This window comes from Numenius arquata, chromosome 14, assembly GCF_964106895.1.
Source record: "Numenius arquata chromosome 14, bNumArq3.hap1.1, whole genome shotgun sequence".
Lineage (NCBI taxonomy): Eukaryota > Metazoa > Chordata > Aves > Charadriiformes > Scolopacidae > Numenius > Numenius arquata.
This window is the reverse complement of record NC_133589.1, coordinates 8562830-8579368: the sequence shown is the minus strand read 5'-3', so window position 1 is coordinate 8579368 and position 16539 is coordinate 8562830. Positions and strand designations below refer to the sequence as shown.

Genomic DNA, 16539 nt, shown 5'->3' with positions numbered 1-16539 from the left:
GCGGCAGGGCCGCTGTCCGAGGGCGGAGAGGGCGGTCCCGGAGGGTGCTGCGGGGCTCGGCGCCGCCGGGGGAAGCCGGCGGGTCACGGTGCGGACCAGAGAGGCAGGGGAGCGGAGAACCGCGGCGGCCGCTCCGCGGTCAGCCGCGCGCGGGCCGCCTCAGGACGGGGCTTCCTCCCCGCGGCGCCGGAGAAGACGCGCGGCGGCGGCGGGCCGGGCCCGGGCCGTCTCCTCACAGCCCTGCCGCCGGTGCGGGAGGCCGCGCGGAGCAGGCCCGGCGCACGAACGGGCCCTCCGCCTCGGCCCCCGAGGCCCTCCCGGCGCGGCGCGGGGGCCGCGGGGCCGCAGGCCGCCTGCAGGACGCGGTACCTACGTATAATGCGTCGGCTGCTCGGTCTGCGGGGACCCGCCGCCCCGCGACACCGCTTTGGAAACCGACGGCATCTTCTCCGCCGCCGCCTCAGCCGCGCGCAGGCCCCGCCCCGCCGGCGCGCGCCCAGGCGGCAACGCGCGGCAATGGCCCCGCCTCCGCAGGGGCGCGCGCCGAGCGGTGGGCGCGCGCCGGCCTTCGCTGGGCGCCCCGTGTCCGGGTGTCCGTCCGTCCGTCCGCCGGTGTCCCCCGGCCACGGTGTCCCCCGGACACGGTGTCCCCCGCCGACACGGTCCGCGTCCTCCGGCGGCCCGGGGGAAAGGAGTGTCTCGGAAAAGGGCGCGCGGTGCTGCGTCAGCGATGACGTGCTGCGGAGAAACGGTGCGCCAGTTCCCCGGCTCCTGGAAAGCCAGAGACTAGGAGGGCAGTTTTACTGTCTTATTGAACAGTCTTATTTACAGTCTTTATTGAACAGCTGTCGTGTCACCCGAGGGCAAGGTACAGGCGAAGGGGCAGCGCGTCATGGCCTTAAACAACAGGATGCTGCGGCCATGGCTGTCATAGAGTGGGGAGGAGCCGGGACGGTCCTTTGGTCCATGAAAATAAAATCCAAGATCACTCTTTTATTCACCGGGACGCTCCCTTGCGCGTGTCTCACCGGCAACGCGCCGCTGCAGGAAAAGCTGAATCCCGAGACTAACCAACCCCGGCGGGAGCACCAAACGGGCTGTACCCGGTGACCAGGTGTCACGTACCCGGTCACCGGGTGTCACCTGGACTCTGCAGCACAGCCCGCGGCGGCAGCGGTGGCGTTCAGCCGCAGCAGTGGCATCGGACACACGTGACGCCAAGTCAGTTTTCTCTGCAGCTGCGGCCTGTCTCACTAGCCCCTACCATGTCTGGTTTTTTGGTTTGTTTGGAGTTTTTGTTTTGTTTTTTAATCAAGAAACGCCGTTTTGCATTTCTCCATTTGCAAGCTTAAAAAAAACCCACCTCTAACTTTGAAGGGAACTAAGTTGCATTAGTAGCTTGGCTTCTTCCTCTCCAGGAAAAAGCCTCCAGCCTGTGCGAGTCTGAGTATCTGTGAATCTGTAGGAAAAACTACATACAACACTCTTCAGTGAAACTAGGGATTTCCTCCCCACTGTAACGCAAGCCAATCCCTGCAATTCCCTGCAAAAATCTCTCCCACCAGTGATGATCACCTACATCAGGCATGCCTCAAAAGTTCTAGCCCAGAAAGCAAGCACCAAGTATACTTCAAGGGCTGAAGATGGTAATTTCTGTTATTTAGTAGAATTACAAAAATAAGCAGAGCACAAATAATGGCATATTAATGAATCACACACTTACAGTTGTCTTCAACGCAAGTCGAACACGCTCTGTGTCTAGCAAAATGTCAAATGAAGGTCACATTCAGTGGCAATTTTACAGACTTACAGCTGGGATATTTTAATACCCTTGCGCATCTAAGAAAAACAATCCACGGAGGACAGACGGGTTGCATAAACCTATCTTCAGACGCGAGGTGGTTTGCAACACGTCCCGTTCGTCCCTACCGTGCGGCGCGGAGAGACACCACTCCTTGCGCTACCAGTGCGAATTAGGAACCCCGGGCCAGCAGCGGGGCAGCTGAAGGGTCCGAGGCTGTAAGGTAAGGCTGCCGGTGGGCTGGAAAAAAAACAAACACAAAACCCAAACAAGTTTTCCCGTTAAAGTGTCAGTACCGGGCGAACACCGGCTCGCTGCCGGCAGCTCCCTCGCTGCAGCCGTCACTTCTCCTGCTGCGGCCGCAAGGAAGCCGCGCTTTTTGGGGCCGCATCGAACGAATCCACCGTCTGCCCGGAGAAAATCGCTTCCAGCCGCTCGTCGATCTCCGTTTTCTCCCGGAAGGCGGCCCAGAGCAGCAGCCCGGTGCACAGCAAGCTGACGGGCAGCACCTTCAGCCACGACCGCTCGTGGTCGCTGCCCATGGACTGCCCGACGCTCCACACCCGCGGGCTGGCCTTGCTGGCGGAGAAGGGGATGGCCCCCTCGTCCTCCGCGCCCTCCTCCGGCTCCCGCCGCCGCGACAGCCACCTCCGGGAGCCGGGCAGGCGCAGGGAGCCCCGCGCCCTGCAAAGACACACGCGTCAGGGGCTGGGGGGGCCCACCGACCGGCACCGCCGGCGCCCCCGGCCCCGCTCATCCCGCCGCCGCCGCCGCCTCACCGCCAGCGGCCCAGCGCCCCGCTCATCCCGCCGCGCCGCCCGCCGCCTCGCGCGCCCACCGGAAGCGGAAGCGCGGCGGCGCCCGGCGGGGTCCCGGCGGCTGAGGGGCGGCCTGGTCGGGGCCTGGCCGGCGCCCGGCGAGTGGGGAGGGCGCTCGGCCGCTGGCGACGCGACGATGCGGGGGACGGGGGCGGACGGGAGACCTGCGCGCTGAGGAACGGGACAGGCGCCCCGGTGAGACCCCCCTGCAGTGCTGCGTCCCGCCCTGGGGAATCTCAGCACAGGAAAGACATGGACCTGTTGGAGCGGGTCCGGAGGAGGCCACGGAGATGTTCAGAGGCCTGGAACCCCTCTGCCGTGGGAACAGGCTGAGAGAGTGGGGCTTGTTCAACCTGGAGAAAAGAAGGCTGCGGGAGACCTTAGAGCCCCTTCCAGTACCTAAAGAGAGACGGGGAGGGACTTTTTACAAGGGCATGTAGTGATATGGTGAGGGGTAATGGCTTCAAACTGGAAGAGGGAAGATTTAGATTAGATCTCAGGAAGAAATTCTTTACTGTGAGGGTGGTCAGACACTGGAACAGGTTGCCCAGAGAAGCTGTGGATGCCCCATCCCTGTAGGTGTTCCAAGACCAGGCTGGATGGGGCTTTGAATAACTTGGTCTAGTGGGAGGTGCCCCTGCCAGGGCATGGGGATTAGAACTAGATGATCTTTAAGGTCCCTCCAACCTAAACTATTCTATGATTCTATGAAAACGTCTGGAGACAGTGTTCTCAGCCTCCACCAGCTCCTATAGTAATGTCTCCACAGCTGGTGTTGGAAAAGTCCACTTTATTCCATATTACATACAGAGAATTGCCATGTATTCCCTTGACACAACTATTCTTTTATAACAATTTGGTGTTTTCATAGCACCTTTCCATCAAACCCTGAACTGCTTTTCATTTTACCCACCCGCTACCCAAAGATGATGTCCACTCACACGGGTGGGTGGGGTGGTGCATAATGCACTGCTGCGGCAGAAAACATTTCTTTTTCTGCTAAAGTCTGCACAGAAAACATATGAAACATATGAAATAATGTGTTCTTAATATTGTACTTATTATCTTTCATACAACATCTGACGGTGTTGATCATGAACTATTTTGTATTTACACCACCCCTTACCATGCTTGATCAAAGAAAACAAAGCTGGGACTGGAGACACAGAATCTGTAAACCTATGCCCAACAATGGCCTTAGTAAAGGAGTTTTACAGACATTCTCAGAAACAAGCCAACTGTTCTCTGTGACGGTGAGCCCTCGCTCCATTACGTTCCCTTTGCTTTAGGGGCAGAAATTCAGACAGTGAAGAACACTCGCAGAAGGTAAATCATCTTAGTGCCATGACACACATTCAACTTGCTTGACATTCCATCTGGACTTGCAGTTTACCACCCAGGTCTCCTCATACAGTCTCATTCCAAATTCCCGTATCGCCATGAAGGTGCTCATCATCCTTTGACCCATTAAGAACAGTTGTCACCGCAGTTGCCAGTTTGTGACTTTGATGTTCAACACTGGTATTTTCAGCTAAAATATTTAGTTTAAGACATTAGTTAATTCTGCTTTTGAACATCAAAACGTTTTTGTCGCAGAATTCACTAAATAGTTTTGAAAAAAGTCATCTAGAGTAAGCTTTGAATTCTGCTTTTGATTATGCAGTTCTAATCTTCAATAATTAAATAAAGTACCAGACAAGCAGAAATACTGTGAAATTACACATAGTTTAAACACGCAGATAAAATGTTTTACAAGAATTCTAATATTTTTTCCCTAGAAAGGAAAGTCACCAATTTAAAAAAGAAGAGAGAAGTTTCTCAAAACAAAAAGCAGGGAAAAAAAATGTCACTAATTTTAAGCATATATAATTTGCTCAAAGGTTATTTTTTTCTTGAGGTTATTCTGAACATAGAAGGTGTAAATATATATTCAGGGAAATTAAATTCTCCTTAGACAAATAGTTCCTGTAATAATTCTGAATAGACAATAATGAAAAAGAACGGTACCAAAGAACTCACCAGAATTTCGTTTGTATGCAATACCATGCTGAGTCAATAAATCTTGAAGTCTTTTTAGTTCTTTAGAAAGTTGCTTGTATTCCTAAGAAAGAAAGTACGTTTAAAATGGCTCTCCCACTCTCCAAATGCATACGTAAGATACGAGTTTATAAAAAACAATGGGTCTGTGCACAGCTGTTACAGCTTTTGACTTAAAAGATCTTAAACTGCTTATTGCAAGAACAAGGTGCAGATTTTATAAAAAGATGTATTTCTATGTCACCAAAACAGAGGCCAGCTTTTCCCAAGCCTGAGAGTAAAAATTAGGAGTGCTTTCTGTAAGTATTTCAGATCTATCCTCTAACTAGCCTTTTATCACAGCACAAAATTACAGTCAAAAGTTTGCTACAGGACCGGCCTTATTTTATTTTACATCATAATGTCTGGAAATTTGTCACCTCCTCAGCTCTTGACCTAGAACCTTCCTGTTCCAGCTTTCAGCAGTTTTCTGTGAACTTACAGAGCGAGGGATTGCTTAGTACTTTTGACACTCAAACCACATATCTGAAATCTCAAAGAAGCCCCAATTTTTTAACTGTGTTTTGGTGGGGTTTTTTCCCCTTCCACACTCTTTTTCTGACGTTCAGCTTGCACTCTTGTAGGCTGAGCACACCTGTTTTCCCAGTTTCACTTCTGTTGCAGAAAGACTGTTCACACACATAGAAGCCATTCAGAAATGAACACAGCATAGAGCGTTCTGCCTTTTGCTTGTGTAACAGCCAACACCTTCTGACACAAGCCTGGGTAATTATCCACAGAGAGAAGTGTCAACATTCCCAAGGCTGGTTACACATTTATTTTCACCAGTAATTCCTTCCTATTTCCAGACTGAAAGGGCCCTTACAAGGTGTTCATAACCCAAGCACTTACACTAATTTCTACATACTCTCCCTGTTTTCTTACTGGGCATTCAATTGTGCTGGTTTATTTTTGACTTAAGGGCTAGAATAAAGATATCAAATCACTCTGTGTGCAGACTGTTACATATTGAAACTAGAAAAGAAGAAAAGATAATCCCATGAACAGATTTCAGCTGAATCCAAAGAGTATTTACACAACGCTGTCACACTGATACTGTCATACAGTAAAAAAGTGGCAATTTAATTCCACACTGTAAATATTACGCTCGATACCTTATTGCACTTCTCCACCGTTTCAAATTCCAGACTTATTTTCTTGTTCTGTTTCTCAACTTCCTTTTCTTCTGTTGCTTTTAGAAGTCCTGCTTCCTCAAAAATCTCTTTCAGTATTTTTTTGTATCCCTGAAAAAAGAAAGTTTCCAAAAGATGATACATCAATCCCCTCAACTCTCATCTCTGCTTGTAATTTGCACCAGCTGCTCAAATTCCTCAGGCTTCACTGTCAAACACATTACAGTTACCGGTTAATATAGCAGTTACGGAGCACAAAAATTACTATTTGCCAACTACAGAACAAATGCATCCATTCCACAAGGAGAAACTTTGGAAGCCAGGTTTGGCTATTCCACAGTGATTGTTCTTCACGAAACGGAGCTGGAAGACATTAACAGACCTGGTCAGTTATGAGCTCATCGTAGAGAAGCTGCTCTGCTTCATCCCACTTCCTTTGTAGTGCTTCAGTCAGAGTCGGATAAACTGAAAAATGGAAGTCAAGCCATGTAAAAACCAACAGCGCTGTCCTGCATTAGTTAAATGCTCCTCTAGTACCCGGCAAGAAAATTTGTTTTAAGAACTCAGTGTTTCTATACAGTCCATAGTCAGTACTGCTTTCAAGAGCTGGGGTTCAACTTAAATTCCACTTCACACATTTAAAGTTTCTGGAGAATGCCACCAACCAATTTTTTTCTGTATTTCCAGCCGGCTGGCTTCATAGTTCTTTGCTTGAATCTAATTCTAACTGAGCTCTCCCTTTTTGTAATGTCAGTAAATGAGCAGATACTACAGGGCTGATTCCTACGACCAGTCCAAGAAAAAAGCAAAAAAACACTCCCTGGGTCTATACTAGCAGTCCCAATTTATTTGAGAAATACCTGTGTGTTATAACGATTGGGATTTAAAATACACTTCATATTCTATGTTACATTTAATATTCATTTATATCAAGTTACAAACTCAACCTAAAAATTGACGCTCTGAGGCTGGTGTAATATTCCAGCTGCTCCACACACACAAGATTTTCTAAATCTTACCTAAGAGAGAGTGGGGATGGCACACGAGAGGAGTCTCAAACGTCAGAGAGTAAACACAAGTACTCGGCTCAGACACATAAGCCAATTTATTGCTTTTTCCACAAACAAGATGAACCTAAACATCAGTAAAAACAAAGATGAGCAAAGTACCTCTGCGTGAAACAGGACCAGCACTGATTTGCTGTCTTCCAACGCCAGCAAATGCATTTCTGCACATACCGTCACATCAAAGCCTCCAGTGCTGTCACCCACAGAAAAAGAATCATAGCAAGCACATCTTCAAATGTGAAAATTGCTTCCCAATGGGAAATGATCCCCCCACCTATTATTGTTCCTTGGACTCCCAAGCACCATATTTCCATATTTTGTCCCCTATCCCATCTTCACATTAGTTATTACTCCAACGATATATCCCTCTCTCAAGTATCGTATCGTCACCCATCATTGTAATAGCGAAGCATCTGCTACACAAAAAGCAGCCTGTTGTGAACTATATGGTATTGTTAACTCTTCAGGATAGTGATCTATGTCCCTAGGGAATGTGAGGTTTAATTCATTGCATCTGTAAAACTGGAAACACACTGAAACGGGAGGTGGAAAAACATTAATGAATAAAAGGATAAAGGATGTGTGCAAATCATGTGCCATACACTGGGCAAGTCTCAGACACCCCTCCTTACCCTTCTAGACGAATAGTTACTTGGCACAGAGACTGCCTGAATGTGAAAAGGAACATTTTAACCACTCCACAAAATAACAATTTTTAGTTTTTCTTTAAAACATACTCACACCAGAATCTGTTTCTCTTGAGTTGGTTCCTCTACCACTCCCATATACCTGATTCCTTCCTTAATTCTCCTTTCACACCCTCTGCTCTTGTTTTAACACCTTACTTAGCTTCTCGGCGTGCTGTTATTACCTGCCTAATTCTTCTCCCTCCTTTTTCCTGATGTTCTGAGCACAACAGGCTGGCATCTTGAATTCAACAAATTGCTCTTTTTCCTGACACAAATTAAAAAGGACTGTATATTCCTACAGTATCGATAATACCAGAATATTCCACTCTATCAAGGAAAAAAAGGAGTTAAAAGCAACCAATGAGAATCCATAAGTAAAACTCCTTCAAAATTTTATCCTGATTTTAGCTTCCCTCCTCCATCCATTCACCTAGCTCCTACAGCAATTCATCTTTATGTTTTATACCACATCTTAAATGATGACTTCTTCAAGGTAGGAATGTTTCAGTGCGTAGAAAGAATGTCATGAGCGTGTGTAGAGACCATGCTGTCTAAATTAGCGTAGTGTGGGTTACGATACCTTTGTCTGTCTGCTCTTAGTTTCACAGGAGTCTCCTTCCCTCATCCACATCCCAACAAATGTGTTGTTTTCAATTTCCCATTCATGCCAGATTCTGAAAAAACAGGACATCATTTTATTTTAAGTTACTGGAAAGAAAAAGGTGAGCACTCAGGAAGAAAAACAGGAATACCCTTCCACCCTGTTCAATTTAACTGTATATATTCATTTTTGTTGTTTAATATTTCCATTCCTTACAGCCAAGACCTTATAAACAGTGCAGGTTGTTATCCAGGCCGCAATATGGAGCACATCAACATTACTTTGAGAGCACAGCTTTGGATCAGCTTTCAGTTTGCAAACCATTTGCACTTACAAATCCGTGTTTAAATCCAATAAAATATAATCAATCCCCCCAAAAAAAATCAAAAATCAAATTCCATGATGCCAAGTACCCTGCACAACTCAGACTGTTTGCAGCATTTTTAGTGCTGGTGAGAGCACCTACAAAAAGTAGTCTCTACTGCTGCATCTTGATGTACCCTTTTCCTCTCAGATTGGCTCAGCAATTATTGTGCATATAAGAAAAAAAGACACTTCTATATATGAAATATTTAGAAAGGCAGTGATTTTAAAGCAGTGCTCAGGTTTATAACTAAATTTATTTTAGGTCTTATGATTTGGATGCTCTGGGGTTTTAAATCTTTGGGATACTTTTGGGAGTCTACATTGAGTCTTTTATTACCTTTTACTAAATATTTTTAACACAACAACTAGGCATAAAGCACTTATTTCATTTTGTAAGGTTAGATTCACTTCAAAGTGAAAATAGTTAACAGACACGAAATCTTGGTTAATATAAGCTGTAGTTACACATTATTGACTCGATGATCTCAAAGGTCCCATCCAACCAAAAATATTCTGTGATTCTGTGATTATTGAATTTCTCATGTGAACATGTCACACCTGCAGTTGGCACTAGTTATTAATCAGCCTCCAGCTAAAACAGGTTAGTATTTATCAACAAAAAAATCTGAATTTTTCAAGACAGTGTATTTTTATGCATAACACCTTGGGAACTACAATGACCTAAGCTGACCAATAAAAGAATCTTAAGTTTTAAAATTGCCATCTTTTTGACAATCTATAAAATGGTCTGCTAACAACATAGGTAAAACTTAAAGGTCGAAAAAGCCTCACCCTAAAATCCCACTATAGGCATTCCATCGAAAAGTCTGCTCATGCTGAGTGACATTATGGAAAGGACAAAACTCATACTTGTACCTTAAAAGAAAAAAAAAAAAAAGAAAAGAAAAAGAAAATAAGACATGTTTCAGACTGAAATAAAAAATTAGTTTGTTCCTAATAAATATACAGAATCAAATATCCAAATCCGTTACTCACGTGGATTCCACAAAACTGAAACACTTGCCAGCAAGCCTAAAGAGATGCGCAGGGCCTAGAAACACCACAAAACGGCATCAAGGAAGAATAATGTTCTGGTTAAATTTAAGCAAGTTACTGTGGTGACAAAACTGTAAGGACTATGTGACAAATTTAGTTTTCTGCTGTACATAAGCAAATTTGTATCTTCCATATGGATTTCTGCAAGTTCCCACCAGTGCCATATTGGTTTGCATCATGATCTTTAACATTTTTCATCTTCAGTAAGTGAAATAGATAAGCCTCTTTCTATGACAGAAATAAGAAACCTACACAAACAGCTATTTGGAGGCCAGATCAATAGAAGGAATCATCAGTGCAGATCTTGCCAAAAATCTAACACTGAAATCACTAGAACTCTTGCTTGGCAGCTGACTGTCCCCAAAACCATCCAAACTCCTCAAGTTTATACTGGTAAAGCCCATCTGCTCAGAAGATCGGCAGTGCTGCATATTAAGTTTCGCCGAGATTCTTTAACTAGCGATTCCTTTCCACAGTTTGCCTTCACGGTCTGATCTAGTCAGTATTCAACAAGATAAACCTTTTACTGTCAGACAGGTCAGCAGTTACAATTCTGCTAAAATTGCCTATTCCACCCTTGCTGGCAAAGGAATGCAAGAGAGGCAACTTGGCATTCCAAAGAGGGCCAAAAGTTCTGAACTACGTGCTATAGGGGTATTTCAGTAGGGTTTGTCCCTCTGCCACAGGCAATCTGTGCCTTAGTAATCAGGATGCTCTCCCCACAGAGGAAGAAAAGCAAATCTGAATGTCCCCGAGGAATGTGTTAAACTCCTGTCTCCATTTCCCTATAGGAACTATCACCCCAACTCTCCTGTAAAAGAAGAGAATGAGTAAGGTTTCCATAGTAAAGCAGTAATTGTGCAAGACAGGGTTCCATGCTCTCGATTTCAGTTCCACAGACACGATTTTTGGCTACACAGAAGTTCCCACATCCAGGAAAGAAGGACTTCTAGTGTATTGGCCTTTTAACTTTTTTCTGCTATTTTTGTCATCTTTCCATTCAGGATTTTAACTATTACTAATCCCATGTCTATTTCACTTTTCACATGCAGTACATGCAGAATTTATACATTTGATTTGAGTTTACAAAACATGACAGAAGACATCAAGCGTAACCCCGTTCAGTGTCACCGTACCAAAATGCCTTTACTGAACCTGAACAAGGTTTAAGCCTGTCCCTGAGGTTAGCAGAGAGACAAGACTTAGTTCCTTTTGCTTACTGTTTGCAGTCAATGTTTATTTTATCTATTATCCTCCATATATGGTCTCGAATTTCTTAGATTCCTGTTTATTTTGCTGAAGTGGTGGATTTACAGCAGCACCCAGGCTTTGGGTGAGGAACTGAGCCTCCGTGACCAGTTCCAAGACTACTCTTAGGGCTTTTTTAAAAACAGTTTTTGAGTATTAAGTACTGCCAGATGACGGGATGACTTTTATACGGCAATCAGGTATGACTTTTATATGGATGTCAGGTATTGTTTCAAGGGGGAAAAAAAGTTTTTAGTGAGGATAAGAAGGATCTGTACTGGCTCAAAAGACACAGAATAAAACATCTGGATAGCGCTGTAACAAAAACCAGCTCTGGGACAGGAACACCAAAGAGATCAATCTAGGTTTTAACCCTTCAGGAGCACAGTAAAATGTATTTGCCTCTTCCTATTTTCCACGATGCTGATGAAGTAAAATTAGTCTTTGTACAGTCAAGGCAGGGGATTTGCTGTCACTAAACGATGGAAACTGTACAGAAAAGGTAACGCACGTACCCGACACGGCGGACGGGGACACCTTCGGCTGCAGCCTGTTTGTCTGAGGCAAGAACGGGTTATTCAACCTTTCAGAAGAAGGAGAGTTGAACGTTTCAGACGGAGCTGTGCACCTGCCCGTGGTTACACCCTCCCCCGCCCGCGTCCCGGCACCCACGGCCGCGCACGGCGGCTCCCCCGGCTGATCCCACCACCGGGACGGGGAGAGCGGGGTGGCCGCCTACCCGAACGTGTTCGGCTCCTCCACGATCTTCATCTTCCCCGCGGCGGCGAAGAGACCTGCCGAGCAGAGAGCGGTTAGCGGAGGCGGGCGGACCCGCGGACCGACCCGCCGAGACCCCCCCCACCACCACGCTCACCCAGCGCCGCCACCAGCGCCGCCACCAGCAGCCGGGCGGCCGCCATCGCCTCTTCCGCTGGAAACGGAAGGGCGGCGGGACTGAGGGGCGGCCGCTCCGCCCAGACGCGGGGACATGGAGCGGGGCCGGCGCGCTGGCCGGCGGAGGGGCGACCGGCGGGGCGGCCATCGCGGCCTCGACACCTTCGCGGCGGAGGCGGAGGCCGCGCTGAGGGGTGAGGGCAGCCCGCGGCCGGGCCGCGTCGTGTGGGACCTGGCGGGGCGGTGGGCTCCGGACCGGGCCCGGCGGGACCGAGCGCTAATGGTCGGTTGCTCTTTTTCAGCTTGCCTGGAGGGCGAGGAGGAGGGCGACCCGGAGGCGAGGAAGTTCCCCTGCCCCCTCGCCATGTGGGAGCTCGGACACTGCGATCCCAAGAAATGCACCGGGAGGAAACTGGCCCGAAAAGGGCTGCTCCGGACCCTGCGCCTCCGCCAGCGGTTCCCGGGGCTGGTCCTCAGCCCGCTGGCCACCGAGTGCGTCTCCCCCGCGGACAGGTAGGTCCCGGTGCCGGCCGGGCCCCCGGGCTGAGCGGGCAGCGCTTGGCCCGAAGGCTGCGGTGGTGGGATTTCACTGAATTTCACTGAATTTTTAGAGTTGGAAAGGACCATAAAGACCATCTAGTCCAACTCCCCTGCCGAAGCAGGATTGCCCAGAGCACGTCAGAGCATGTTACTCAGGACTGCATCCAGGCGGGTCTTGAAAATCTCCAGAGAAGGGGACTCCACACCCTCCCTGGGCAGCCTGTTCCAGGGCTCTGGCACCCTCACTGTAAAGAAGTTTCTTCTCATATTTGAGTGGAACCTCCTATGTTCCAGCTTGTGCCTGTTGCCCCTCGTCCTCTCACTGGCAACCACTGAAAAGAGTCCGGCTCCCTCCTCCTTCAACCCACCCTTTAGATACTTGGGATGTTGGGGAGAACGCCTTAACCACCGATTGGTGGCCAAAACTGTGCTGCAGAATGAGTTTGCCCTTCCTTTTACATCACATTGATACCCCAGCGTGAGAAATAGAGCCTTCTTATTAAATCAGGCATTTTTACTCAGCTGGTATCGGGTGAAAAAAGCATCTGTAGATGCCAGTGAGAAATCAAAGTGTGTGGTTTTTAGGTTAATTTGTTTAGAATCGCAGGCCAACAGCTACTGCATCTTTTATGGTTCCATATTCAAGCTCTTCGGCTGGGCAACACAGCGCAGTAACGAGAAAATGTATTTGGGGAAAACGCTGAGAACTTTCTCCAAACGTGCCTGCAGAATTTTTATACAGATGTATTTACTCAGAGAAAAGATTAGTCTCTAGAAGCTATCGGACAATCTCAATCTGAACTTTGGTGTACTTTATAAAGAATTTGAATGTTACTATTAACCGCATTTCTGTCACATTTTTAAACCCAGAATTTTGCACTTTCAGTCTGAAACACAAACTTTGCCACGTGCATGTTCAGCACCAAAGCACGTTATTATTCTTTCTCATCACATCTGTATTTTAGATCATTGTAAAACCCATGCTTTTTGATTGACAGAAGGGGGGGCTTGTATGCAAATCTGTTGCCAGTATAAAGTGGCGATTTTAATTCTCACTTTAACTTGCTCTATCAATACGATGATAAGAATTTTTAACTACAGCAATGTGTCTCTTTTCAGGCATGTCATTGCCCAGAGTGGAATTGCAGTCATAGATTGCTCTTGGGCCAAACTAGAAGAAACTCCCTTTCAGAGAATGAGAGGAGGTCACCCGCGGCTGCTGCCCTACTTGGTGGCTGCCAATCCCGTCAACTACGGTCGCCCGTGCAAGCTGTCCTGCGTGGAAGCTTTTGCTGCAGCTTTTTGCATTGCTGGTAGGCTGAAATGTCTCTGGTGGGAAAAACGTCACTAGCAATTCGTACATTCCTAATAAGTCAGAAGAGATGCTCTGCGATAGAATAAACAGCGATGCCGTCCCACCGGTCGTCACGCTGTTGAGTTTGGGATCAGATTGTCTGGGTTTCTTCCAAGTACTTGTATCTGGTGGCTTCGAGGTATCTGTGGGGTGTTCAGGTCAGCTATTGGACAGGACACACAAACGGATGATCCTGGTTTTGTCAGGATGGCACTTAATGTTAGAAAAACTGTTAAAAAAAAAGCAAGAGCATGAACGCTGAGGCACTTTTGCCTTGAGGAGAGGTAACAGCTGCCTCTTAATAGCGGGGGGTTCTGGTTAAAAGAAATTGCCCCCTCTTGTGATGTTTTGCAAAATAATCACAGAACTTCCTTGACAATCGAAAGGACGTGGTCTGCTGTACTGCAGACAAATCTTATCTTCTGAAAATACTGTATGTACAACTGCTCTTACTGAAGGACTGCGGGAGCTGGAGCTTGAATCGTTGTCACCTGTACAAAGTAGTTTTATATAACACTCACTAAAAGACTAGGAACTTTTCTTGGATTCAGTTAGATATTTCAAGTTAAACTCAAATTTGAAAAGATGTTTAACCTTTTAAAAAGCCTGAATCCCTGAACACTGAAAAAAATGCTGGCAAACATCTCGCTATTGTAGTGATACATAGGTTATGTACTGAACTTAGAAACCTGTGAGCTCAGTGAAATCTCACACTGAGAAAGAAAACTCATCATTTATTTTCTGTTGTAGGATTCCCAGACCTGGCCACCATTCTTCTAAGGAAATTTAAGTGGGGCAAGGCATTTATTGACTTGAACAAAAATCTCTTGGAAAAATACGCAGCCTGTCATTGCCAGGAAGAAGTGCTGAGAGTTGAAAAGGACTTTTTAGCCAGTGTCCACGAAACAAAAGATGAAGAAATAGGTAAGAAAAAACACAGACACCAACCCCCCCCTCCTCCTAACTAGCTTCCTTACAATCTTCTCCTTTAATCTCATGAAAATATTGGCAAGGCAGAAGGTAAGAGCTTTGTTGAGATGTGGTGTTCTGACTTTATACTGTCTATTCTTCTTATAAGTGAGTTTCCCTATTTATTTTTTTTCAACTCAAAAAGATGGAAATGACTAAAGGAATTTAATGCATATAGTAGTGTATCCACAGCTGAACTGTGGAGTGGCTACCCTGTAAATTTAAGGATATTGGAGAATTAAAGAGTAAAAGAAATAATAAAATGCTTCCTCATTTTATCTGCAGATGTTAAAAGCAGCGTAAAGTGAGTGAGTAATAAGACCAGTAGTTTAGGAAGACTAGAAGAGAAATACAGGCATAGAGTCTGACAGCAAGTTAGGTATACATAAACCCAAGACAGACCTTCAATTGACATGCTTATATAGTCCCTAATCAAGATGTTTAAAATCAGACCTATAAAGATAATGAAAATAGCTTATAATAAGTATGGTAAATATCCCAGTATTTCAGGCTATATTCACAGCTGAGTGTTTGGTCTCATTCAAGACAGCAAGAAATAAAAGCCAAATCAAACGATCAAGAACATCTGAAGAGATGCTCCTAGTTACTGTTTTCCTTTCACAGTGGTTAAGTCCCATAAAAGTCAGCCAGGGGATCACACCGTAAAGAGGTGGTAGACACCTGTAGTTTCTCTGCATTTCCATCTCTTTGCCATGACACGCTGGGCTGAGCAAAGTCACCCTGTTGTTTGGTGGAAGCCTGACTACTGTTATGTTAAACTGAAGACAGTTAAGGGGCAACACTACTATGCCAAATAAACCACGCTTCCACCCACAATCACATGTATTTTCTGGACGGGCTGTGGTACCAAAGCTGTCATGCCTTGTTTGACTTCTCGGAGGTAACAGTTCTCCCCAGCTGTCGGAGCCAAAGTAAATCTACCCCTTCCCTTACTCAGCAAGAGCTAAACCTGGACACCTGTGCTTCACCTCTCAGTTGAGGTGACCTCACTGGATAGCCCTCTTAGAACTAAACCATTCTGAGAATGTCCCACTTTTACCAAAAGCCTTAGAAACCCATGTGTACAGTGTGACTGCCCCTAAAGAGCTACTGAAGCCCTTGGAGCAGGGGGTAAGGGCATGGAAAAGAGCAAAGACTAGAATCGGGGGACCAGGACTTGGCAGTTGTTTCTCAGCTCCCCTAGTTTCTGACCAAACTACTATAGTAAAATTACCAGAAAGCTCAACCAGAATTCCTATCCCTTCCCCTCCCTGCCAATAATCTCCCAAAATGAAAAATGAAGGCAGACTATTAAAATATGCCACCTTCATCAACGGGTGTGTTTTCCTTCTTTTTCCAGATCCATTTGACGTTGACTCAGGAAAAGAATTTTCAAATCCCAATAGACCAATCAATTCTCAAAGGTAATGAAATTTAATTTAAATACTATTTTTCTCATTATGAGTTGTTTTGGTTTTAAAATCCTGAAAAATGTTTCCAGATTAGCAGAAAGCGATGAAGAATCTGAGGAGGACAGCGCGAGCACTCCAGATGATGCCACTGAAAGTAGTGCTGAGAGCAGTCCAGAAGATGCAACAACAGCCAATAAATCAACTACTTGAAAAGTAAATAAACCAAACAGACCCAAAACTCCAACACACACACACACACACAAAACCCCACATACAAGTACATAATTCCCTTCCCCCAACAATCCCAAAGAGTTGTAACATCTTATATAAAGAAATTTTCTTGTCAACAGTTAAGAGTGTGGCTTGTTCACCTGTAACTCGGTGCTTAGCAAATGCCTTCCTTTTGGTGGAGCTCAGGCTGGATGTGGGCTTACAGGTCTATTTATGCACATAAAGGCTTTATATTATTTAATTTTTAGGTAATTGTTTATGGAATTATTATGTAGAGAGCCTGA

General features: G+C 46.1%; 3 protein-coding genes across 5 annotated transcripts in view; 1 reads left to right on the top strand and 2 right to left on the bottom strand.

The window, feature by feature from the left end:
- The window catches only part of UNKL (unk like zinc finger), a 47103-nt gene extending 46659 nt beyond the window's left edge, over positions 1-444 (bottom strand). For all 3 annotated transcript variants that reach the window (XM_074158379.1, XM_074158378.1, XM_074158380.1), the window contains exon 1: positions 374-444. In XM_074158379.1, the coding sequence (XP_074014480.1) occupies positions 374-444 (71 nt within the window). The remainder of the gene's footprint in view (positions 1-373) is intronic.
- A 2946-nt stretch (positions 445-3390) lies between these two features.
- On the bottom strand, positions 3391-11782 carry GNPTG (N-acetylglucosamine-1-phosphate transferase subunit gamma). The gene is made up of 11 exons (XM_074158389.1): positions 11730-11782; positions 11595-11649; positions 11371-11438; positions 9548-9602; positions 9344-9427; positions 8165-8258; positions 6848-6962; positions 6211-6293; positions 5811-5939; positions 4639-4720; positions 3391-4150 (listed from the first exon to the last, which is right to left on the bottom strand). The coding sequence occupies exons 1-11, from the start codon at positions 11773-11775 to the stop codon at positions 4026-4028; spliced, it is 936 nt and encodes a 311-aa protein (XP_074014490.1). The 5' UTR covers positions 11776-11782; the 3' UTR covers positions 3391-4025.
- A 51-nt stretch (positions 11783-11833) lies between these two features.
- Positions 11834-16376, top strand: TSR3 (TSR3 ribosome maturation factor). The gene is made up of 6 exons (XM_074158390.1): positions 11834-11943; positions 12052-12262; positions 13409-13602; positions 14394-14567; positions 15973-16036; positions 16114-16376. Exons 1-6 carry the CDS (start codon positions 11844-11846, stop codon positions 16232-16234), a joined length of 864 nt encoding a protein of 287 aa, XP_074014491.1. The 5' UTR covers positions 11834-11843; the 3' UTR covers positions 16235-16376.
- Positions 16377-16539: the final 163 nt, after the last annotated feature.